Genomic DNA, 14,348 nt, shown 5'->3' on the forward strand with positions numbered 1-14,348 from the left:
CATATCGTATAAGAAAATAACTGCAGATGCTGGTACAAATCGAAGGTATTTATTCACAAAATGCTGGAGTAACTCAGCAGGTCAGGCAGCATCTCGGAAGAGAAGGAATGGGCGACGTTTCGGGTCGAGACCCTTCTTCAGACTGATGTCAGGGGGGCGGGACAAAGGAAGGATATAGGCGGAGACAGGAAGATCGAGGGAGATCTGGGAAGGGGGAGGGGAAGAGAGGGACAGAGGAACTATCTAAAGTTGGAGAAGTCGATGTTCATACCACTGGGCTGCAAGCTGCCCAGGCGAAATATGAGGTGCTGTTCCTCCAATTTCCGGTGGGCCTCACTATGGCACTGGAGGAGGCCCATGACAGAAAGGTCAGACGGAATGGGAGGGGGAGTTGAAGTGCTCGGCCACCGGGAGATCAGATTGGCCAACGCGGACCGAGCGCAGGTGTTGAGCGAAGCGATCGCCGAGCCTGCGTTTGGTCTCGCTGATGTAAATAAGCTGACATCTGGAGCAGCGGATGCAATAAATGAGGTTGTAGGAGGTGCAGGTGAACCTCTGTCTCACCTGGAAAGACAGTTTGGCTCCTTGGATGGAGTTGAGTGGGGAGGTAAAGGGACAGGTGCTGCATCTCGTGCGGTTGCAGGGGAACGTGCCCAGGGATGGGGTGGTTTGGGTAGGAAGGGACGAGTGGACCAGGGAGTTACGGAGGGAACGGTCTCTGTGGATATAAAAATCAATTACAATTTACATATAAATTGGGCCAACCAAATTGGTAACAGTACTGAGGAGGAGGATTTTGTGGAATGTATACGGGCTGGTTTTCTAAACCAATATGTAGATGAAACGACTAGAAAGCAGGCCATCCGAGACTGGGTATTGTGTAATGAGGAAGGATTAGTTAGCGATCTAGTTGTGCAAGGCCCCTTGGGCATTAGGATGGAGATTGACATGGTTAATTCAGAGACTGAACTTGAACAAAGGAGACTTTGAAGTTATGAGATAGGAATTGGCTAGGATAGATTTGCAAATTATACTTAAAAGGGTTGACAGTGGAGATGCAATGGGAAAGATTTAAAGACCGCATGGATGAACTCCAGAAATTGTTCATCCCTGTCTGGCGAAAAAATAAAACTGGGAAGGCGGCTCAACCGTGGCTGACGAGGGAAGTCAAGGATAGTGTTAAATCCAAGGAAGCATATAAATTGGCCAGAGTAAATGGCAAACTAGAGGTCTGGGAGAAATTTAGAACTCAACAGAGGAGGACAAAGGGGTTAATTAAGAGGGGAAAAACAGAGCATGAAAGAAGGCTTGCGGGGAATATAAAAACTGACTGTCAAAGTTTCTTTAGGTATGTATAAAGGAAAAGACTAGTAAAGACAAATGTAGGTCCCTTACAATCAGACAGGTGAATTTATAATGGGAAACAAGGAAATGGCAGAACAGTTAAACGAGTACTTTGGTGAATGTTATAGACCTGTGATAATCATTGATTAATAAGATCGGTGGAATTTTACCCCTGTGATCACATGATCACTAAAATTCCTGGAGCACGACCATGTCCATATTATTAGTTTGGCCAATCATGTATTGTATTTTAAACAAAGCTTGTATTTTCCTCTTTATTCTCTCATGGTTGGGGCATCCGTCGGGGCAATCGAAGCCCCCGCAGCCGGAGGTCGAAGCTCCCATGTCGGGGCGATTGAAACTCCTGCGTCGCGGTGGTCGAAGCACCTGCGGCTTAGTTCCCTGAGTCGATTTCTGACCAGAGACTGCGAGCTCCGTGATGTTAAGTCCACAAGCACTCACAGTTGGAGGTCCGAGGTCGATCCCTGGCAAAGGGATCGCGGGCTCCACGATGGTAAGTCCCGTAGGCACCCGCGATGGAGCTCTCGCAACCGGCCTCCAGCAGAGGCCGCCATCTCCTCGATGTTAGGCCGCAGTGCGGGCAGAGAAACGATACGGAAAAAAATCGCATCTCCGTCGAGGTAAGAGATTAGAAAAAGTTTCCCCCAACCCTCCCCCACCCCCCACATAAAACAAGCTAAAGAACACTAAAAACATACATTTAACACATACTATTAAAACACAAAGAAGGAAGGGACAGGCAGACTGTCGGCGAGGCAGCCATTGTTGGCGCCATCCGGTGTTTAATTTAGAGATACAGCGTGGAAACAGACCCTTTGGCCCATCAAGTCTGTGCTGACCAGCTATCACCCGTACACCAGTTCTGTCCTACACACTGGGGCCGATTTTACAGAGGCCAATTAACCTACAAACCTGCACGTCTTTGAAATGTGGGAGGAAACCTGAACACCTGGAGGGATTGCATGTGGTCACAGGGAGAGTGTACAAACTCCATACAGACAGCACCCATGGTCGGGATCGAACCCGGGGCTTTGGCTCTGTACCGCTGTGCCACCGGGCTGCCCTCTGCTGCTCCACTGTGCCTCCCTAATTTGTCTATAATTTAATTGCTGGTGAACGAAGGATCCACAATAAACCCGAAGAAAGCTTGATTGAATTAGGAAGACTAGTTTCAGTGTAGGAATTTTACTGTAATTGACACAAACTGGGATGTAACAGTCAGGCCATGAGGTCACAGAGGTTGCTATGACCTGGCAGCACTGAGGGACATTGCCTACTCAGTTTAAATGGCAGCGACGTGCAGAAACCTTGATTCATGGTTAATTTGGAAAGGGGTCTTGACTGACAGTGAAACTGGTGTTTGTTGGCAAGTACGATTTGATGAAAAATACTTGAACACAATTAGTGATCGACCCGTGCTTAAAAGAGTCTCTAAAGAATACATTGATATTTGACAGGATCTATTCCATAATTAATCATTTTCTGACCTGAAGTGTCATGTGACAAGCCTTTATTGATGCATAACTCTAATCTGAAACTGGTAAGTTTCCAGTCTAACATCAAGCAACGGATAGATTGATTTGGTTTTGATTGTGAATTGACTTGGGCACAAATAAGGAAGACAATTTGTCATCATTTCATCAGATGGGCACTTGATGGAGTCTGATAAATGACTGATTGCAATCAGTGGTCAATTTAGTCACCACAAGTTACTAATTAATAATCTGGTCATCTGAAGTAAAAAATACTTTTATGAACAAGACAACCATGGAATGGGGAAAAGGGTACTTCAAAAACTCAGTGCGCACACCAAATTATAGACCAGAGCCGGCTATTATATGGGATAGTGGAGAGGGAAGTTGAATGGGGAAGTTGCCATTTCCTGTCTTTGATGTCAAGCGGTAACACTAAAGTGAAATCAAAAATTGTGACAAAGTGCAGGAAGGTTCTCATGGTAGAGGAAGAATATACGGTTCTTTGGAATTTAATCGTCCAAATGAAGATACGAACGCAGCATTGCATAAAATATGTGAAGTCAAAAATGGGTGAGAAGCAGGGAAGGGAGTGCAATGGGGAAAGTACATCATGGTCAAATGTCTATACAAACCTGGCAAAAGACTTAGATCCAACATTTCAAAATACGAGTGTAGCTTTAAGGTGAGAGACGCAAAGTTCGAAATAGATGTGCGGGGTAAGTTTTTTAAGCCTGGAGTGGTGGTCCTAGAACACGCTGCAAGGGGTGGACGTGCAGGCAGATATGATAGTGACACTTAAGAGGTTTTTAGATAGGCACATTGTATGCGGGGAATGGAGAGATGTGGATCATGTGCAGGGAGAGGAGATTCGTTTAACTTGGCATCATGCTTCGCATGGTCATTGTGGGCCGAAGGGCTGTTTCCTGTGCTGTACTGTTCTATATTCTATGCGACATGCATGGAAATACAGACATGCCCAAACTCCTCAAAACTGAGGTTAGCGATGGGGAAATGTCTACAAGGAGACAGGCAACACACCAAAGGCTGACAAAGTAAGTCAAGAACAGCTGGGCAAATGGATTTCAATGAGGGAAAATGGGAAATCATCTGGTTTTGAACAAAGAAAATGATTTTTTTTAGATGGTGAGAAATACAAAACTGCAGAGGAGCAAAGTGATATTTGGGAGTCCAAATATACAAGTCATTAATTGTGGTAAACAAGGATTAAAAAATCATTAAGGCCAATTTCCTAAGTACCTTCATCTCAAGGGAAATAGAATGCATTGAAAGGCGTGATCTTTTGGTTTCACTCCCCATTTTGAGTTTGGTCGCTGTGGGATAGATTCTGATGGAAGATTATTGACCTTGTACATTGCCATTGTTTTTCTCACCACCAGTGCTGACTGGTCTTATTTTTTAGTTTAGTTTAGAGATACAGCACGGAATCAGACCCAATCGGCCCACTGAGTCCACGCCAACCAGCGATTCCCAAACTCTAGCACTATCCTACACACATTAGGGACAATTTACAATTTTATCAAGCCATTTAACCTACAAATCTATACGTCTTTGGAGTGTTTCCAGCATTTTCTGTTTTTTGTTAAATTGCAAGTTTACATAATTCACAATATTTTGCTTTAATAGAATATAATCTCTCTTTGGATGGGATGCAGCACAGATTCACCAGACTAATACCAGCATTTAGAGGGTTAAGTTGTTAGCATGGGTCCAATTAACTTGGCCTTCATGTATTCCATGAAGATAGAGGAGGCTGAGGACCTATCTGCTTGAAGTATTTCAAATGTTAAGAGAATTCAAGGGGCAGACACTGATGTAGAAAGGACCAATTTACACAAAGTAGAAATTTGGCACTCTTCCCCCAAAAGGTTGTACAATTTAGATCAAGATTCCAGGCTTCCAAGATTACAGCAGAGAGATTTGTATTGGAGGAAGGAAGAGATAAGGTGAAAAGCTGAGGAAATGAATGAGCAGAGCCGATCATTAAACAGCTCACTGAATGGGAGGGGCAGGTGGGCTCTGATACCTCACGATTGCACCAATACACGAGGGTGTCTAGAATGATTCATTAAAATGCTTCTTGGAAGAATATAGATGGATAAAAAAGGCGCCTATTCTGTGCCATGTCAAGCTTAGTTCAAACGAGACAGGCAGAACGCGACGTGTGTTGAAAAATGCATGTCAGTACAATCTAAAGGTAGATTGGAGGCACGACAGATGGTAGATAAAGATGGAGGCATACAGACAATAAGTGAATTTTAACATGGGAATAAGACTCGCTTGAAAGTTGCAGTTGCGTGTCCTGCATGAATTAAATAGACAATAGACAATAGGCAATAGACAATAGGTGCAGGAGTAGGCCATTCGGCCCTTCGAGCCAGCACCACCACCATTCAATGTGATCATGGCTGATCATTCTCAATCAGTACCCCATTCCTGCCTTCTCCCCATACCCCCTGACTCCGCTATCCTTAAGAGCTCTATCTAGCCCTCTCTTGAATGCATTCAGAGAATTGGCCTCCACTGCCTTCTGAGGCAGAGAATTCCACAGACTTACAACTCTCTGACTGAAAAAGTTTTTCCTCATCTTCATTCTAAATGGCCTACCCCTTACTCTTAAACTGTGGCCCCTGGTTCGGGACTCCCCCAACATTGGGAACATGTTTCCTGCCTCTAGCGTGTGCAATCCTTTAATAATCTTACATGTTTTGATAAGATCCCCTCTCATCCTTCTAAATTCCAGTCTACACAAGTCCAGTCGCTCCTGTCTTTTAACGTATGACATTCCTGCCATTCCGGGAATTAACCTCGTAATTATGACTAATGACTAAATGACTGATTTTAATGTTTATCATTAAAATCTACTTGTCTGACACTTGCTGTAGTGATTAATAATTTGGTTGTAACTGACCTTTAAATAAATGTCAACTCCTGCCTCAGGTGTGTTGATTAAGAGACGGGTCATTGGCAGCACTTCCGATTAAATTCTCAACCGACTAAAGTCTGGATTTTAATCACTGTCTCTGCCAGCACTCAAAATGACCAATGGGATGGAGGTGTCCCATGAACCGTGTCCAGATGCAGGGAATTGGAGTGAGCTGCCAGAGGTCTCCCTGAGGCAGGTGTTCCGGTGGCTTGGAGACCAGGATCGAGTTCGGGCGGCACTGGTGTGCAAATGCTGGAACCACGTGATGCACTCGCCAGCTCTCTGGCGGTCCAGGACTTTCACCTTCTGCGGAAGACCGTCCAAATATCGGCGGGCCGAGTACGAGTCTGCCATCTGGTACGCCAAGAAGTTTGGCAGGTACCTGGTAAACTGCGAGATCAAATTCATGAACCCGTACAACTCCCTCCTAACTCGGAGATTCCAGATAACAATGAGGAGCTTCTTGGCGCGCCTGGGAAATGAGAACAACAGGTTGAAGTCTTTCACCATCCAGCACCTGGAGTTGGACCGGCTTGTGTGGAGCTCATCTGTCAGGAATGCCTTCCTCAAGGTACCATCTTGTGCACAGAATATGTCTTATTTTTTCATGTTCTAATTGATACTTTCCGTTGGTTTAGTTCATAATCTTCCTCTGGGGTGGTCCAATCGTGCTTAGCCTTTCAAGCCTGAACCAATTGAGTGGTGAAATGAGCACCACTACAACTGTGCCGTAACTATGGGGACACTGGGGACACAAGGAGCATCCTGAGTGTAGGACAGAGTGTATAAAACATAGACATAGAAAATCGGTGCAGGAGGAGGCCATTCGGCCTTTCGAGCCAGCACCGCCAGTATAGTTTAGAGATACAGCGCGGAAACAGGCTCTTTGGCCAAACTCCCTGCCGATCACCGATCCCCGCACATTAGCACAACTCGGGACAGTTTCTGATTCTTCTTGCACTCCACCCACTTTGCCGTACAATTGTTGTCCATGGTGTTGTCCACAACATGAACTTCTGCTCCTGAGCCCCTCACCATTGCAACACCTCATCTACTTTACGACTCTGTTTAAAACTCACCTCTGTCCAAGTGATTGGTCACCTTTCCGACCTCTTTGATTCTCAGCATTAAAGTTTTACTGAGGTTGTTAAGGATGTTTGTTCATAGTAAGACCGAGATATAAATGCAGGTACTATCCGTTCCTGTAGCAGTAGTGAGTTTGAGTTTAGTGAAGAGCTGGAGGCAAGAAAAGACCAGGACCAATCACGACCTGCTGAGTTACCCCAGCACTTTGTGTCAATCTTTGGAATCAACCAGCATCTGCAGTTCTTTGTTCCTGCAAGGAAATGTGCCACCCTTACCTGGTCTATCTGCCTATGGAATGGTCTCATAGGTCTCATAAGTCACAATCAGAAAATGGATTGACACCATTTGGCCTGTTGAGTCCATATCAGTTCTATGGAAGAGCAATTCAGCTAATCACATTCCCTGCCCTCTCACCGTTATCTTGCTAATTCTTTTCTTTCAAATAGGATTAGCTCAGTAAGCAATTTGGTCGGCGTGGATGAGTTGGGCTTGTTTCCATGCTGTGTAAATCTATGACTCTATAAATATTATTCCAGCTCCACTATCAACACCACAGCCTTCACTGCTACCCCTTCCAATTACATCTATTCTCTCCATTATCGTGAACATATTTTCCTTTCAAAGACTTGGAACACTGTGATGGAATTGCCCTTGAGGGCCTGAGCTGCAGAGAGATGTTCAGCAGGCTAGGATTGTATTCCTTGGAGTGTAGGGGGCTGAGGGGGGGGGGGATCTTATAGGGGTATATAAAATCATGAGGGGAATAGATAGGGTGAATTATTATTTTTTCCCCAAGACAGTGGAATTAAAAACTAGAGGGCATTAGATGTAAGGTGAAAAATGTAATATGAACCTGAAGGGCGACCTTTTCACATGGAGGGGGTGGGGGTGTATATGGCACAAGCTTGCAGAGGAAGAATTTGAGGAAGGCATCAAAAGCCTGCCTCAAATACTCAAATAACAACATTTGAAAGACATTTGGACAGTCTTGTGATAGAATAAATAACAAGAATAAGATGGGGAATTGGGATGACCTCACCTCAAGTGGCCCTACAAATACTTGGAATATTTGCAACAATGCAATTAACTGTGTTTAATAACACCCCTAAAACTACACAGCACCACACTCCTTTACAAAGAGTATCGTAACTATTTTACACTTCCAATAGCAATGATCCTTTGGTACTAACTTTCTGAGAAGGCAGAATTCACCCGATTCGCAGGCTGAGTTTTCAAATTTGTGAAGATCTTTGTGTGTAAGATTTATAACGTCATGTCCAATTCAAACAAAAAACCTGTTTGAGATATTTAACTGAAGACTCTGCATACTGTAATAGAGATTTCCTTCTGTTAAAGAGCCTGAACTTCTTCCTTCGTCGCGAGTGCAGACATCTACAGTCGTTCAACCTTCGAGGAGCTCGGCTGGGCATGGAGCAAGGTTTTTCCATCCTGAACTCGCTGATCCACCAGAGGAACATAAGCTCCATTTCCGAGCTGAACATCGAGGACTTCTTCAGCCACCACTTGGCCATCTACACCAATCCCACCTTCCCCAAAATCCTTCGCAGCTTCTGTGAACTTACCAGCATCTCGATCAATTATAATTGTATCTCAGATGACCTCCTGGACACCTTGTGTGAAAGCTGCTACCAGACCCTCAGGACGATGAACATTAAATGCCACATCCATGACCCTCACAACCAGGTTGTGTGGGGCCTCTCCTGGTCCAAACTTGCCAAACGTGCCACCAGCCTGAAAGTGAACTTCTACTTTGAGCTTGTGATGAAGAATGATCGCCTGACTCGGATATTGGTGCCAGAGATCCCAGTGAGGAGCTTAAATTTCAGGAGCTGCTACTTCAGTGACCCTGACTGGACCATGAAACCCACACTGTCTGAACTAATTCCGCACTACAGGAGTACACTGCAGGTAGGTATGAGAGGGACTGTGTATGAGCAGGGGCGTTACCATGCAGTGATGACAAGCCAGGAACTCTCCTAGACACCTGGGAGTGTTGTCCGATCCCATTTGCACAAGATTTGGTGAGGACACATTTGGAGTATTGTGTTCAATTTGTACATTCTCCCTGCGACTCTGTAGGTTTTCTCTGAGTGTTCCGGTTTCCTTCTACCTTCCAAAGACATGCAAGCTCGTCGGTTCATTGGCTGCTGTAAATTGTCCCTAGTGTGTAGGATAGAATTGGCGGATGGGTGATCGTTGGTCTGCATGGACTTGGTGGGCCGAAGGGCCTGTTTCCACGCTTTCTCTCTCACTCTCTTTCTCTCAGATAAACATTACATAGAAGTAGTTATATCGTGGAAAGCTAGAAGTCCATTGCATGTGATTGCAGACAGTGCCAACAGCCTTGTTGTATTTGCCAGCAGCTTTAATGATATCTGTGTTTTCTGTTATTGGAGGAAACTCCTTGGCCTTCACAAATAACAATGGTCTTAGTTGACTCAGATTTTCAGCAGGCTTTTGATGAAGTGATTAATCAAAAGTTGCTGAAATAAAACAAAAGATTAATGGTGCAGGATTAACACATCAGCAGACTGAATGAGTAACTAGAAGCGTGAGCACATTGTGTTTTTCGAAGCAAATGCTGCAATTACTTCCAAAAATATGATTCTGCTTTTAACAGGAATCTCAATGTTCTAGTTGTAAATAGGTAAATAAGCCCCTCACCCACAATGAGCATGGAGAGAGATAGAGAGACTAAAAGATAAGGCCAAAATAAAGGAGAAAAAATATCGCCAGCCGATAAACATGTAAGAGATATGCCAGCATTTTATGTTTAACACAAGGCATGATCAATCTACTGTGATGTCATCAGGTCGGTGCATGCTCCTAATATTGTGGTGCAATTTTGTTTTGACAGAAATTGACATTGGAATTTAATAATAGTCATGAACGAATTGATGATGAGCTCTTGCAGCTGGTGTTAACATGTGAACGTTTACACTACATGAAGATCTGGGCGTTTCTCAGCATTAAATTTATTGAGACAATTCTACAATATCGACAGGAGGGAAAATCCAACTTCCGCACTCTTAAGGTAGAAGTATCTATTCTAATTAATAGGATCACTGGGTCAGGTGAGCACGAGTGATGGCCAGATCACTAAGAAAATACTTTCTTCCCAACGCCCCAGGCAATCTGTGACATGTTTTAGATTACGCTATATTTTTTTCGTTTAGCTTAGAGATACAGCAAGGACCAGGCCCTTTGGCCCACCACGTCTACACTGACTAACGATCGCCCGTTCACACTATTCGATGTTATCTCACTTTCTTATCCACTCCCTTACGCACTAGAGGCAATTCACAGAGGCCGATTAGCAACAAACATGCATGTCGTTTGGGATATGGGGGGAAACCGGAGCACCTGCAGGGAACCTCTGTGGTCACGGGGAGAACGTGCAAACGCCACACAGACAACACCTGAGGTCAGGATCGAACCGAGATCTCTGGCGCCTTGAGACGCACCTCCACCAGCTGCGCCACTGTGCCATCCCGTTGGGCTGGTTTGCTTGGGCTGCTCTCATTCCTGGGATAACTTGTTTTCCCTCAGCTATACTTAAGGCTGGCTGTCTACCATCTCAGAGCTGTGACACACCTTTTCCAGTGACAGACCATATGCCCATCACCCCTCTGTCCCAGAGCAATAAGCTTCCGGGCACATGAGATGTCAATAGAAAATAAATGATTGTTGTTAAGGTGAAACTTTCCACAGACATAATTTGGTGGCCTAATTTAAACATTTTTAAAAAGGAAAATAAATGTAAGAGGGTGTTGACGGCATTGAATTCACTGGCTGAGATTAACTAGGTTGAGTAATTAATGTCACTGGGTGGCTCTACGTTAGTTCAGGACAAATTGAAGGACTCAGTTTTACTGACCTTCCTTTCTTCTTCAACAAAGGTAAATCCTGGTACTTGAGATGCAAGCCTTTATCATGTGTTGTCTCATAATATCATAAAGATTATTATCATTATCAATATCATGTTAATAACTATTACCAATATGATAATAATCAACATCATTCTGCTATTAATAATGCTAATAAAGTTGATTATCATTAATAGTTAAAGGTTAATTGATAACTGAATCAATTATCAATTGATAAACTGAATCAATTCAGTTGATCACTTGCATCAACTGAATAGTGTCGACAGGTATATTCAACATGCAATGTGGACCAGCCATTTGGCCTGCAACAAATGGCTACCTCTGTGCTGACCATAATGCCAATAAACTAATCTCATCTGCCTGCTCATAACTAATATCCCCCCATTCCCTTCATATCCACCTGCGTATCTAAAAGTCTGTTACAACGTCACTATTATATCTGCCTCCACCACAACCCCTGGCCACAAGTTTCAGGCACCCACCACCCTCTTTGTCAAAAATCCTGCCCCGCACATCACCTTTAAACTTTGCCACTTTTACCTTTCTCCTGTCAAAAGGAATTTGGCAGATGGAGACAATATTTCAATTCCTAAATTCACCAGATAAACCTCTGTTAAAACAGAAGGCTGGGAGATTCACGAAGATGTTGCCAGGACCTGAAGGCCTAAGCAAGAGGGAAAGGTTGGGCAGGCTAGGAATTTATTCCTTGGATCACAGGAAGCTAAGGGGTGATCTTGTAGAGGTGTACATGATCATGAGGGGAAATAGATAGGGTGGATGCACAAAGTTCTTTACCCAGGTTAGGGGAAACAAGAACCAGAAGATATGGGTTTCAGGTGAGAGGGGGAAGATTTAATAGGAATCTTTGGGGCAGCTTTTTCACTTGGGGAGTGGTGGGTATATGGAACAAGTTACCAAAGGAGATAGTTGAGGCAGGTAGTGTAACACTATTTAAAAGACACCTGGAAATAATTAGAGGAATATGGGGCAAAAATGAACAAAGCATTTATGGAGCTTATGGAACATCTTGGTTGGCATGGATCAGTTGGGCTGAAGGGCCTGTTTCTGTGCTGTATGACTTTGACAGAGTTTCAAATGTGTTCATGGAGGAGGTTCTCACAGTGAAAGCAAAATATATAAATGGGGAAGCTATTTATAGGTGAGTCATGTAAACCAATCCCAGATATTTTGCAAGGCTGTTATTTTATATGTGAAAGTACAAATGATAGTACAATATATATGATATATTATATATGATAGTACAAATAGGGCAGAGTTTCACTACTGCGATTCTTCTTTTGTCTTCCATATTGCGAAAGTATTAGTCATTCAGTTTGTGTGTGTGTCTCACTGTAAACAGTTTTACGTATTCATAGTCTCTCCCTCTCAGGCTGTAATGCTCTAGACCTTGAAAATGGGAAATCTTACCAATAAACCCAAGAAGGTCAAGTCCTATACCCTAGACTTTTTATTGATAAAGACAATATCTAAATTGATGAAGATCAAGCAGCCTGCATCTTATCCCTTCCATCTGCTGTGATTCAGGCTAGACTTAGGGAGGGGGAAGTTAAGGCATATTTGATGTTTCCTTATCTTTTGCAACTGGATTTTGCTTCCACTTTGATCTCCACAATGAACTAGAATGAACATTCGTATCCCTTCGGGACATGCAAATGCCAATTCACATCCATGAGGTGCCACAATGCAGCAGTTGTGCATGAAGGAGATGCCCAAAATGATTCAATAGAGAGTTATGAGAATCAGCAGCTCGCCGGGGAGAAAAAGGAAACACTACCATTTTATGTTAAGGAAATCAAAATGTAAACATACCTCATTGCACTCTTTTATTACTTAACACATTTTATTCTGGTGCTACACACCATTCAGATGACAAAGTGCTTTAAGTTTGATTGTAAGTTCTAGGAGTAGAATTGGGCCATTCAGTCCATCAAGTCTACTCTGCCATTCAATCATGGCTGATTTATCTTTCCCTCTCTAACCCATTGTCCTGCCTTCTCCCCATAACCCCTGACACCCAGACTAATCAAGAAACTGTCAATCTGCACCTTAAAAATGTGACCTCCAGAGCCGTCTGTGGCAATGAATTCCACAGATTCACCACCCATGCAGATTAAAAATGCTTTTCAGAAATAATATTTCAAGCTATACTCTCCGTTTAAGGTGGTTTGTCATGATATTTTTCTATTCCAATAAAATATGTGATATCTCAGGTATCAACATACTAAGCCTGTCTCAATTGAGCTTGCAGACGATTGCTGACAACAGCCAAACCTTTGAGACTTTTAATGTGATGGAGAAATTGTTTGATCTACAGGTGAGAATTTACATGCACAAGTACGAAACAAATGAGGAAGATAAACTACTTCGCAACTTGTACATGAAGTACAGGGATCTAATCGACACAGAACTCAATTATTTTGTGATTACTTACCCCTTGATGTAAGGACAGCTCTACTGAATGGACAGCCCAACTATAATACATTTAACCAGTTACAGGACCAATAAATGTATTTGTCAGCCAGTCAAATAAAACCTTCAGAAGTTATAATGTTATCAGACGTAACCAATGTCAAGGAATAACTGGAAATCACTTTGTACCATTGGCGATAATTGTGCAGTGCAGTCTATTCAATCCTTGTTAATGACATCGGGCAGTTGGATGGAGTTTACAGTAGGAAGTACTGATGGCATTGAATCCACAATCTGTGAAATGTAACTGGGCTCAGATAGCTTGTGAGACATTGCTGAGGATTGTATTTGTTCAGGAAAAAATTGAAGGCCTCACATTTACTGACCTTCCTTTCCTCTTCAACAAAAGGGAAGCTCTGGTTTGCGAAGTGCAAGCCTTTATTACCTGTAGTCAGACCTGCCTGCAAACATTCTTATGCTTAGTTATACTGATTTTCATTCACCACCTTCAGCAGTCCCAGCTCATTACACAAACCAGCCTCCCATCCCCAGCAGCTTCAGTTGTACTCCAGGCTTCTCGGGAAAGCGGTCAACTCAATCATGGACCTCTCACACCCTGTTCCTTCTCCCTGGTCCCCTCTCCTGTTGGCCAGAAGACACAAAAGCTTGAAATCACATTGCACCATATTGAAGAACAGTTTCTTCCCCACTGTTATCAGACTTTTGATTGGGCCTCTCACATGCTAGGGAAGAACTGATCTTCTAATCTACCTCTTTGCAGCTCTTGCACTTAAAAAAAAACCCCTGCACTTTCTCACTATATCCTGGTCCATTCATGTATCTCGGTACACATGACAATAATAAACCAATACGAATAACTCCTATCATGCTTAATGGAAAAAAAGCAAAACAGAAGTGAAAACTAATGTTTGATGACAGGGAAAAGCTGTGATCTCTGAACATATACATTTAGCAGTTGAAAACAATACTTCAATTCCTGAATTCACAATTTGCACATGCTTATCGCAGATTCTCCATGGTAAATCCATCTAGGAAGAGCTAGTGATGGAAAATAGAAGCAGATATGATAGTAATGTTTAAAAGTTTTTAAATAGGCACATGGGTATGCAGGAAATGGAG

The 14,348-nt window shown here is 43.2% G+C and overlaps 1 protein-coding gene across 1 annotated transcript; it reads left to right on the top strand.

The window, feature by feature from the left end:
* Window positions 1–5,896: 5,896 nt before the first annotated feature.
* Window positions 5,897–13,242, top strand: LOC144606874 (F-box only protein 39-like). Its single transcript, XM_078423325.1, has 4 exons — window positions 5,897–6,355; window positions 8,227–8,799; window positions 9,749–9,925; window positions 13,114–13,242. The coding sequence occupies exons 1-4, from the start codon at window positions 5,897–5,899 to the stop codon at window positions 13,240–13,242; spliced, it is 1,338 nt and encodes a 445-aa protein (XP_078279451.1).
* The last annotated feature ends 1,106 nt before the right edge of the window (window positions 13,243–14,348 follow it).

This window comes from Rhinoraja longicauda, chromosome 27 (assembly GCF_053455715.1).
Source record: "Rhinoraja longicauda isolate Sanriku21f chromosome 27, sRhiLon1.1, whole genome shotgun sequence".
Classification (NCBI taxonomy): domain Eukaryota; kingdom Metazoa; phylum Chordata; class Chondrichthyes; order Rajiformes; family Arhynchobatidae; genus Rhinoraja; species Rhinoraja longicauda.